Consider the following 11,989-nt stretch of genomic DNA (forward strand, 5'->3'; position numbering starts at 1 on the left):
TTACTTCCTGAGGCTTCGCGGCGATATCAACGTCGAATGGGAACCAAGTTGCGGGAAAGCGAGTTCATGTTCATGTGCCGCGATTTACTAATGCGTTTAAAAAGCAACCGCTGGCAGATGATTAAAAAAGCGTTCTATTATTTATTCTGATATTTCAATGGGATTTATATTCAACGAGAGATCATATTTTCCGTCCGTTTTTTTTTCTATTTTTTACTCTTTAATATTTACAAGTTTTCTGCAACAGATTAATACTTTTGCATCCTCCCTTTCAATTTCAATTACTCGCGACTTTATTAATGAATGGAATTCAAGCTAATTTTGCGAATCTAAAGATATACTATATAGTATGTTCCACAAATTGCGCGATATCACGTATAATCGTATAGTTTTTAATGAATCACTTTGTTCAGTCATTTCTTTATCAACTCTAAATACAGTTGACTGCATTTTATAAGCAAACGAGTGTCGTCTTATCGCCGATCATCGGCAATCGCGGCGATGAAGATTGAAGTCGGTGCTTCATCAAAATATCGCGCGATTAAACCGCACTTTGTCCGATATCGAAATGCTAGATAAAAACTATGTCACACAAGTACTAGCCTCGGTAATAGCTTTCGCTGTTTAATTGGAAAACGCCTCGGAAAGCGGCGCGAGGCAGTCAGTCGCGGCTGTCACGAATTAAACGAACTGTTGATTGCGGAAAATGCAAAACAGCAAAATGAGCGAATTTACTCATCCGACGCATCGCCATTTTCGTCGATATTCTCCAGTGATTCCAGGAGCTCGCTCGCATACACGAATTCCGCCGGAGGAACGCCAATCACCGCGGATTCCGCGGATTAATCGACGCGACGCGATCATCGGTTCCCGACACTTATTGCGCCCGCGGATAAACAGGGGAAAACACGTCTGTGTTTCTCTTGTCGCGCGCAACACCTCGTCCGACACTCGCGAGACTTTTCGGTTTCGGTTACGCCGCGCGACGCGCAGGAAAATGAAAGCGACAATTTCACGTTACGGCGTCGTCGGTTCGAGAAAAAGCGCCGGAGTAGACCTCGAAAGTGGCGGAGTCAGTCACAGGACTGACAGAACAGCAAAATAATAAGTAAACGAATAATAATTACTTACCCCCCGGTCGCTCCACCGTCGCCCGATGCCTTCCCAGGCCTCCTCCTCCTCCTCTTTTCGGTCCTTCTCCGATCTCGCATCTCGTCGGCGCACTCACTCACGACGTTCACACGCGAAAATATCGTCACTTATGATCGCGCGCTATTTTCGACACTTTGCATGGCACTCCCGGTATTAATCTCGCGACGCGGTGCGTACTTTGTTACACGGCGACGGAAAAATTACGTCGGAGAAGTTGTACGATCCGCTCGACGCTCGGCGTCGGCCCGTGATAACCCGCAATTAAGGATGTATGTGTGCCATCTCGAAAGCATTACAAAAAATCTAAAAATTTCATAGATTGTTCTATTATTACGTCTAAGTATCTGTGTAAAATTTCAGCACAATTCTCTTACTACTCGAAAACGACGCGATGGCAACTTGATACCGAAGCCGCGCGACACGACACGAGTCAAATTGACGGTTGAGAAAAGCGAGACTGATTATCCGAAAGAATGTAATCGAAAGTCAGTATTATCGAATGTGATATCCGTATATCTTGGTATCCGTATAAATCCCGCTAAACACATGTATTAAATGAACATTCGATATATCACAGTTTTCCGTAATTTGAACCGTCGAAGTCCGATATAATACCTGTAAAAGGGTAATATTTTATTTGTCCGTACGACAAATTTTTTTAAGCGTATTGATTGGCTACAAAATAGAAAATTTCTAGAAACTCGAGATTCGAACTTTTCTATCTAGCAAGTAGCAACCAATCAACATTCTTGAAAAATTTGTCGCACGACAAATGAAATAATACCCTTAAGGTGCGATTTCACGATGACGCTCGACGCTGGATTCGAGCGTCAAATCTGGTCACGTGATAGATTCAGAGGGACGCGAAATATAACCTAACCACTGGATTGGCTGAAATGAGCGTCGAGTGTCAAAGCTAAACACAGTTTAGCTTTTTGACGCTCGAATCCAGCGTCGAGCGTCATCGTGAAATCGCACCTTTAAGGTGCCTTTTCACGTTGACGCTTGATCGGCTTGACGCTCATCTTCAGTGAGCAAAAATCTTCAGAAATAATATTTTTTATTTATATATATATTCGTAAAATATTATTACTTAAAGATATTACTTGAAAATAATTAATATTTTACGTATTTCGAAGCCTATTTTTGATTGTACTGAGACGATCAACGACGATTCAGCGTCAACGCTGGATGTTGAATAAATTCAGCTTTATTTCTTGACGCTAGCGTCAAAGCGAAACCACATGACCCTAGAAATAATATTTTTTACTTATTTATATTATAAAAACAACAGAAAAACCGTGTTAATTGAAATTCTACTCTTAGCGTTACCCAGAGATGACGGCGTGGACGTGGTAGAAATTCATCTCCTAGAGTAGAATTTTAATTAACACGGTTTTTCTGTTGTTTTTTAACAAATTAGCTACAAATTCGTGATCAGCGACCCAAAAAACCCTCCAGTAAGAGTTTTCAGATCATTTACTGGAATTTTCGTCCGTTTCTCATATTTGCATCCGCCATTTTGAATTTCACAATTTTACGTTCAGATTCGTAATCAGCGACCCCAAAATCCCCCAAATACTGAGTTTCACATGAATTTAGTTACTTTTCACCGTTTTATCTGCCCATGTTGGATCTGAAATTTTGAATTTATCCCTTTAAGCAGCCATAACTATGACGCCATATTGAATTGCGCATATATGCCACACGCCTTTCGAAAGCTCTTTTCAAGACGAACATTTTCCGCCCTTAGTCATTAAAATCCGTCCATACCAATTTTGGACAGATGGGGGGTAAAAGTGACGTGGATTGTCCCATATACATAAATAAAATATATTATATTTGAAGATTTTTGCTCGCTGAAAATGAGCGTCGAGCGTCAACGTGAAATGGCACCTTTACTCCGCGCTGCGATCCGAGAGACCGCGAACGTCGCGAACGATAGGGCGAAGTCGCGCGGTGCCGCGGCAACACGAGCGGTGGGGACAGAGTGGGGGTAGGTGACTGAGCACGACGAACGCGCACCTGGCTATTCAGTTATCCCCGCATTCCATCCCCACCACTCATGTTTACCGAAAAGCCGCGGCGCCCGCGCGCGTATATACCTAGAGTTCCTCTAGTAAGAGTTAAGACACCGTCCGCCATTAATAGGGAATTTGACTCGCGTCGCGGCGTCGTTTCGCACGGCTTCGGAATGAGGTTGCTATCGCGTCGTTTTCGGAACACGGATAAAGGATAACAAGCGTTACAAGCGGACCCTAAATCGAGTAACGCCCGCGCCGCGACGTGTTTAATTTGCGATCGCAGTCTCTAATAACGTCGTGCATAAAGCTGCAATTTCATGGAGCGAAGAAAAGCCAGCGTTTTACCCCCACTCCATCAATTTTCGTCAAGTTGGCTTTACGGCGTTGCTTCGCTAAAAGTTCAACACAGTTGAACTTTTAGCGAAGCAACGCCGAACGCCGAAAACACGACATCTTGGTCCAACCATGCCCAACAATTCTTCCAACTGAGTTGCGGTCATCCGAAAGTAATTGTGGAATCGTATGTCCTCCAATATTAACTTCGGGACCGACGCAAAGAAAAAACTATGTTTATCACGATTTTCGAAAATGGGTGCTACCCAAAACCTTTTCTTCGCGTATCTTCTTTTTTTTTCATTAAATACATAGCAGCTATAGCGGCTATGCGTCGTCTCCTTACAACCTCTGCTGCAACTGTAGCTGCCACTGTACATACGTCTGTAATATTCAACGTACGCGATGTACTGTCTATAATAATTGGAGTACTCTATTTTTATTATACGTAGTTCTTCTTCTAGGTTAAGTAGCGTTAGCTCTGCTTTTCAATGCCACTTTGCATTGCGTGAAGTAGGGGTAATACGCCAGCTTTTCTTCGCTCCATGAAAAAGATAGAGGCGATAGCGTTAGCTGTTCTTCGCTGGCTTTACAGTGAGGTGGAGTGGGGATAAACGCTAGCTTTTCTTCGCTTGCGTGAAATTTCAGCATAATTCAATTTCGTATCTAATCATGTCTTGATATTTGGCGATCGTGGGGGACAGACACGAATATGAATGTTCATAAATCGCCTGACAAGCAGCAAGTGTAGCGTCCTCACGACGGTTGCTCGTGGCGAGTGAAGTTGGCCGGTTGGCCGCGCGATTTACGAAATTCTCTCCGCCATGTTCGTCTACTTGCGGGACATTACGATCCGACGAGCGTCGAGCGGATCGTATAGCTTCGCTCGTAACTTCTCCGACGTAATTCTTCCGTCGCCGTGTAATTAAGTACGCGCCGCGTCGCGAGATTAATACCGCCGGGAGTGCCGTACAAAGTGTCGAAAATAGCGCGCGATCATAAGCGACGATATCGTCGATTTTCGCTCGCGAACGTCGTGAGTAGTGAGTGCGCCGATGGAGATGCGATATCGGAAATGGACCGAAAAGAGGAGGAGGGGGCCTAGTAGGCATCGGGCAACGGCGGAGCGACAGTGGGGTAAGTAATTATTATTCGTTTACTTATTATTTTACCGTTCCGTCAGTCCTGTGACTGATTCCGCCACTTTCGAGGTTTAACGTACTCCGGCGCAATTTCGGCCGGAGTTCAATCCCCGGCATATGCGACAAGAGATATTACGTCGCGTCTCTCTTATTCGCACGGTCGTATTATTTGCACAATTTTTCGCGGATTAATTATGCGAACGAATGCAGAAATATGCAATCGCTTGCGGCGGCCTCGATTGTTTCTTATATTAGCATTTAAAATCAGATATCCGTTAAATTTTTAAAACTTGTCATGTTATCGTTTTAAAAATTTAACAGGAGCGATAATTATTTACTTCAAGTATGATTATCATAAACGCTCCTTTAATGTAAAAATATTTCTATGTTACAGATCAACGCAGGGTTACAACTTACAACTCCGCTGTTGCGCATCGGCCGGTGAGTTATTTTTTTATTTAAATATCGAGGCAATGGATTTGTAAAAATTATATTAATTAAATAAACATAAATGAAATGTATGTATGAGAAATGAGATATTATAAAGAAGTTACGAACAGTCTCCTTCTAATAATTATTAGACATTATATCAAAATTTTTATCTGTAAACGATAATTAATGTAGCGGTGAAGTGTTCTGTATTACTTAATCTTATGAAATATCTTTATTAAATATAGATATTATTTATTCCTACAGTTATTACAAAAAAATTGAAACATTTTAAAGATTCAGAATATAAAAATATATTACAAATAAATTAATATATTATAATCTATTGCCTTGAAATGGATAGAAATGGATTCTCTCCCTCTACCTCTCTCCCTCTCTCCCTCTCCCCCCTCTCCCCCCTCTCCCTCCTCTCCCCCCCCCTCTCCCTCCCTCTCCCCCCTCTCTCTCCCCCTCTCTCCCCCTCTCCCCCCTCTCTCTCCCCCTCTCCCCCCCCCTCTCTCTCTCTCTCCCTCTCCCTCTCCCTCTCCCTCTCCCTCTCCCTCTCCCTCTCCCTCTCCCTCTCCCTCTCCCTCTCCCTCTCCCTCTCCCTCTCTCTCTCTCTCTCTCTCTCTCTCTCTCTCTCTCTCTCTCTCTCTCTCTCTCTAGTAGAGCCTAGAAAATATTTTTATAATTTATGTAAATAAAAGTTTACATATCTTGATAAATCGGAAATATTCTAATAATAATTTCGAATAATTCGTGTATAATTTTATCTGAATTTAATCTCGTTGCCGCGACAATTCCGGCCGGACAAGAACTTTTTTTACTCAACTTAACGTCATTAATAAACGAAATATCAAAGTACAATGATTATGTGATTAAAGTATTAAATTCAATAATAAGAGTACAGGACAATCTCTGCGCGATAATAAAGCGACGCGCCCTTAATACGATTAACATGATCGCTTCGATTAGCGCTTCGCTAAACGTATCGGAAAATACAAGGAGCACCGATGAGGACATCGGAATATCAGCCATAATAACACGGAACGACCATTCACGATCCAGATTCATATACGTATGAACCAGCCAGCCAGTATAGCCGGATTACTAATCCAACTCAACTTGCGCGTCTATCACGGCTCGTGGCTCGTGGCGAGTGTTTACGGTGGTCTTTACGCGCCAGTGTTTTCGTGCTCGACTCGAACGATGCTGCTTCTTCTTCTTATATTATGGCCTTCAAGCAAAACGAACGATGCTGCGAGAGGGATACGACGGTGTGTATATGCACCCATTGCACCCGCACCTTTGCACTCGACTCGCGCGGCAAGTATGTACATACGCTCGTCTTTTGTTTTGACTTTTGACAAGCACAATGGGCACGGTTACACCCTGCATTTAGGTCGCGGCCTATACCTCAAATTCAACCTAAATTATTTAGGCCGCCTGTTTACAGCTGCTGTAAACAGGCGGCCTAAATAATTTAGGTCAAATTTAAATCCACATTTATTAAAATAAAATCTTATAATGGAGAACATGGATGCCCGGCGTGCGAGTTCACTGGGGAAACCATACGTTTTCCTGATGGGTCACGCAAATTTTGTTATAGATATGCAGAGCACTTTAATAAGAGAACCATTGAAAATATGAATAGGCATGCAAGGGAGGCTCTCAGAACAGGTGAAGCTGTACTTGGTGTGAAAGGTCAAACTGCTTTAAGACTTATTATGCCAAATTTTATAAGAGGCATGGGTATTGATCTAATGCACATTTTGTCTGGCATAGTAAAAAAACTTTTGACTTTGCACTTTGATTCCAAATATAGTAGACATCCATTTTCTCTTCGGTCACTCTTGCCAGTAGTTGACGAGTTACTGCTTAGTTTGCACCCCCCAAAATTTGTACACCGAATGATTAGAAGTCTTGAAGAGACGGAATTTTGGAAAGCTTCGGAATTGAAAACATGGTTTTTTTATTATTCAGTTCCTATTCTCAAGCAGTTTTTGCGAATAGAATATTTTGAACATTATTTGAAACTTGTGACAGCGTTGTCTTATTTAAATGCCTCAAGTATATCTGATGAAATGATTGACACAACAAAATATCTTCTTAAGCAATTTGTACAAGATTTTGAGCAGCTGTATGGTATTGAATTCTGTACAATCAATGTGCATTTGCTTCTTCATTTGGCAGATTGTGTATGTGAACTAGGGCCATTGTGGGCATATGCATGTTTCCCCCTTGAGGATTTAAATGGTCAAATTTTGAAAAGTATTTATGGTACAAGATATGTTGACATTCAGGTTACTAAATTTCACTGGCAATATTTGTGCGCATCAAGGAAATTACAGTCTTTACCAGAAGGCATAGTTAAAGATTTCTGCTTCTGTAAGAGAAGAAAGAGCTTAAAAATATGTGACAGAATTGGTGATCATTGTCTAGTCGTAGGTTCTTTCGTAGATCATATTAATGGTCAAGAACTTATAGTCCACGGTTTGCGAGCTAGTGGTGTAATGTATGAAAAAATTCAAATCTTTCACAGGCTTCTTAAAGATGGATTGTTGTATGTTGCTGAGAGTTATTCAAGAGATTTGCAGACAAGATCATCTTTTGCTTTGCATCATTTAAATGGTGAAAAAATTTTTGGATCTATATATTCTTTTGTGAAGGTGAGAACCTGTCATTGTGAAGATAATAATTGTGAGTGTGAGAGCAGATATTATGCAATATTGAAAGAAATGATAAAAGTAGGCGGCTTTAATGTATTTCATGACCAACAAGAACATCACATACCATTACTTTATATGCACCAATTTGAAGTAGGTGTAAGGGTTTATGCTATTCCTATCAGCAGTTTTATATCTGTCTGTTTTTATATGCCTGTTAATGGTCAGATTTTTTTAGCTGAGTTAGTAAATTTAAGTGAGGTAGAATATAGATTTTCCCGGAATGGCTCGGAGAAATATCCTAAGAAAATATGTAAAATATGTAAAATACATAAATATATGAAATCTACAAGAGAGATCGATACAATTAAAATTTAACCTGTGTATTACACTTGTATTTATAATTTTATTTGTATTTTAATATTTAAGTTGTATTTAACTGTGAAACCAAATAAAATGCAAAATACAAAATTGCAAAACATTATTTCTTAATTATTAATCGCCTTTCGACGAGGAGCACTTTGAGCATTTATAAGTAAAGTAGCATTTAGAGCACTCGTTTCTCCTGCGAAAGAGCTTTTGTATGACATAACACTACAAAATATGACGAGGAGCACTTGTATGACACGTCTGACCACAACTCATGAGCTAATTATGACTTAAAGCATTAAGAATATGACGGGGAGCATTCGCAAACGGAAAAGAACAATGAAATTGAGCATGTGTCGCATTTAATGATGACTTGTATGACTTAGGTTTTCGCCTCGGGCCGCGGCCTAAATGCAGGGTGTAACCGTGCCCAATAACTTCGAGCTTATCCCGCGGCCCTTCGCGTCGCTCACTTTCGCGCTCTTTCCGAGCGTCGAGTAAAGCCCCTTGCACGTCAGGCAACAGGCAATAGGAACAGGGAATAGAAATCAGAAATCATGTATAAATGCATAATAAACAGTGACACAGGCAATAGACACAGAGTTTCCGTCACGTTGGAAATTTTGTGCCTATTGCCTGTCATAGTATTCGAATTTTTTGGGTTGTAATTAACGATTTTTTGGTTATTTCCTGTTCCTATTGCCTGTTGCCTGGCATTGTGCAAGGGGCTTAAATCTCGCGTAGAGAAAATCGATTATTTTACCATTAATTGGCGCTTGTCTTGATCGCCGTTAATCGTGCGCTTCGCGACGTTCGAAACCCCCGGAATATCTCTCTTCGCCCTGAATTGCGGCGTACACGAGAGAGAAACGCTCCATTTATCAAGACATTTTTCGTTCGCGTTATTGAAGTCGCTTTTCCGATCGCCGCGCCGATCGGAAACATCGTGTGAATTTTCGAAGAGTGTTCGGTGGCAATTAATCGTTTCCCGGCTCTCGAGGCGCGCCGCGCGCCCCAGTTTTGGGGTTAGCGTGTCGCGCGCGTGTCGGGGTGAAGTTACCGCGAACGGTGGAAATTTTTTCTACACGTAGCACAGCGTGTCAGCGTCTCTAACGAACGTCGCGTCCGACAAGCGAACGCCATGTTCCGCGTTGCTCGTTTATCCGGAGTGCGTCGCGCGTACAATAAGCGTCGGGAATGTCGGGGCAAAGTGGCGGGCTGTCATTCGCGCCCGCGTTAATTAGCGCGCGGCATCGTAATTAGCGATTTTCCGGGCAGATCCATGTCTAGGGGCGTGAGCGTTCGGAGCAACGGAATGGCGTCCTCCAGCAGGAACAACGATGTCGGCGATTTCGGCGGTGCGTCGGCTGGTACGTTTCTTTTTTTTTATATTCGCGGAATTAATTGTTCACTTGTCGCTTTAGCGATGAATTTGATAATCATGCCATGCCCATTATGCTCTGGCATCTGTTTCGTTTTCTCACGTCATCTCCCTTCGATTTAGAATAATTTAGCTAACAGGATAAATTTACTCTTAATTACCAAATTACTTTATTTTTACTCTTATTTTTGTAAGAATAAATTGCATTCTTGGTTGATGTTTAAATCTATCTATTGATCTATCAATTATAATTTAATATTAAATAACATTAAATATAATTGAATGTTAATAATTAATTAACACTAAATATAATTAAATGATAATAGTAATACTAATAAATGCAACTTTTAAGTAGCTTTTAAAAAGCTTGAGATAATCATCGATAAAATTAATCAGAATTTAGTAACTTTTAAAATGCTTAAGTATAGTGCGAAAACAATATTTATAATTAATACATATATAAATGTTCTACGAATCTAGGATGCCCAAAATATTTGTCTGTAATATTTTACTGACAATTTATTTTCATGAAAATAAATATTTCATTTTTTTCATGTAAAAAGTTTCGAAAGCAAATGTAATTTTTTTTTATAATTAAATTTCTCGATAATCAAAACTTGGATTAAAATTTTGAGCAAGTGAAATTTATTGAATTTTAAATGAGTAATATTTTAAACAACTCTTATCATTTAATTAAATAATTGTTTATCGAACTTTGAAATCTCAATTTATATATATGATGACGAAAGGAGCGTAGCACGGACGGGCTACGTTTGTGTTAAACTTACTCTATTGGAGTTAAGTTTGAGCAATGTCGTCGATTCAACAATTTCTAAAAATACGTGTGATAAGGCAGTGTTCGAGTGCACCAACCAATCGAATAACGACGGCGGTAAAGGAGAAAGGACCGAGCCAGAGTCGTTGAAAAGGCTGCACTTAACGCGGCGGATATATATCGCTCTGCAGGATGGGGTGGAAGTGAAATGTGGCTGCGCTTACCGGACCGGTTAAACGTACTATTTATTGTCCGGTTTCCTTCGGAGATCCTGCGTCGTCCGGAAGGACACTATTTACCAATCAACTGCCAGAATTGTTTCCATTCGTATTAAACGCTCCACGCGACAGACAATCGTAATGCCTTTCCAAACTTGACAATATGTTAACCGGTTAACGCATAGAAATTATTTAAAAAATTATACTAATCGGACAATAACTTATTAAGTTCCACCTTTTAAGTAATTTTATACCCTTTTTATTCTATGCGTGATCAATTAAGAAAACAATTAAGAAGAAACAATTATTTTTCTTGTATGAAAAGTATAATCTAACAAATCTCACTTCGCCCGCGTTAATTGTTTATTCCTCTTATTGCTCTATATTGGCGAGTAAAAGACACATTTAATCCATAAATTACCATTTCAAACAATGGTATAATTTTGTCGAGCTTAAAAATGTACTTGACTAGAGAGCAATGCATTTCCACAAGAACTGCAGCTCGAACTGCAGTGACTCTTAAATATTACATTTTCTTATTCGCTGCAGAAAATTCATGCGGTCAATGCAGTAAAAAGTCTAAAAAGTTCATGAAAGTTCGTTTTATATACGTTTAGAAAAAGAGAAAATTATTTCTTTTGTTATCAAAGATAAATGAAAAATTCTAACTTCTATACTATATATCGACTTTAAAGCAATCATTTAACAATATTACTAGAAAAGCAAAAAAATAAAAGTATATAAAAAGAACTCATTTGTTATGCGATACGAATGCACACAATTTATCTTACCTTTTGATGTAGTCCCGGTAGAAATTGCAGCTAAAACTTCATTTTCGCCGTAACACTTTACGAACTGCCAGTCTTCTCTTAGTTTCTTCAGCTTCTCCTATTACATATGCATAATATAATATAAAATACATCTTAGACGATTTATAATTTGTGTTAGAACTTAAGATAGTATTTATTTTATTTAGAACTTTATGTGCCGTGCAACACGAAAAATAATTATATAATCCTTCTCATAATTATAATTATGAGAAGGATTATATAAAATAATAAACATGTGTACATTAAAACACACAAACGTTCAATATTACGTACATATAAAAGATATATTAAAATACGCATATACATGAAAATACACGGCATAAAACTTATAAATAGAAGTGCGTCAGATTTTTCAGTATAGAAATTATTTAAAGTGGGCTTAAAATAATACAACATTTTAGTGATAACAATCTATTGGAAATTGAATATAATAAGCATATTTTTGTATACCTGCAATTCTACAGAAACCGGTTGTTTTGCTGATTCACACTCTTTTTCCAGATTAGTGTAGTTTTCTAACACATCTTTTACTTCCATTTCGCGATCTTCAACTTTAGACTGAAAAATAAATAGTTTTTGTTAAAAAAATTATAAGATAAAAGGGCAACAATTGATATCTTTTTTAATTAATATTAATATTAATATAGTTATGCAAATCATATTATAACTT

General features: G+C 39.3%; 1 protein-coding gene and 1 long non-coding RNA gene across 14 annotated transcripts in view; one reads left to right on the forward strand and one right to left on the reverse strand.

Annotated features, from left to right (window-relative positions):
• The window catches only part of LOC139773086 (dystrophin, isoforms A/C/F/G/H), a 470,778-nt gene that overhangs the window by 423,290 nt on the left and 35,499 nt on the right, over positions 1 to 11,989 (reverse strand). For all 11 annotated transcript variants that reach the window (XM_071707318.1, XM_071707327.1, XM_071707317.1 and 8 more), the window contains 2 exons: positions 11,770 to 11,877; positions 11,281 to 11,377 (listed from right to left, as the gene is read on the reverse strand). In XM_071707318.1, coding sequence (XP_071563419.1) covers positions 11,281 to 11,377; positions 11,770 to 11,877 — 205 coding nt within the window. The remainder of the gene's footprint in view (positions 1 to 11,280; positions 11,378 to 11,769; positions 11,878 to 11,989) is intronic.
• Positions 3,592 to 11,989, forward strand: part of LOC139773094 (uncharacterized) — a 45,331-nt gene continuing 36,933 nt past the window's right edge. For all 3 annotated transcript variants that reach the window (XR_011718270.1, XR_011718269.1, XR_011718268.1), the window contains exons 1-3: positions 3,592 to 3,883; positions 3,974 to 4,646; positions 5,046 to 5,092. This is a non-coding gene — a long non-coding RNA (uncharacterized lncRNA). The remainder of the gene's footprint in view (positions 3,884 to 3,973; positions 4,647 to 5,045; positions 5,093 to 11,989) is intronic.

The sequence above is a fragment of the Temnothorax nylanderi genome, unplaced genomic scaffold, assembly GCF_030848795.1.
Source record: "Temnothorax nylanderi isolate EJ_2023f unplaced genomic scaffold, tnyl_v1.0 TNYL_tig0057_pilon, whole genome shotgun sequence".
In the NCBI taxonomy this organism is placed as follows: domain Eukaryota; kingdom Metazoa; phylum Arthropoda; class Insecta; order Hymenoptera; family Formicidae; genus Temnothorax; species Temnothorax nylanderi.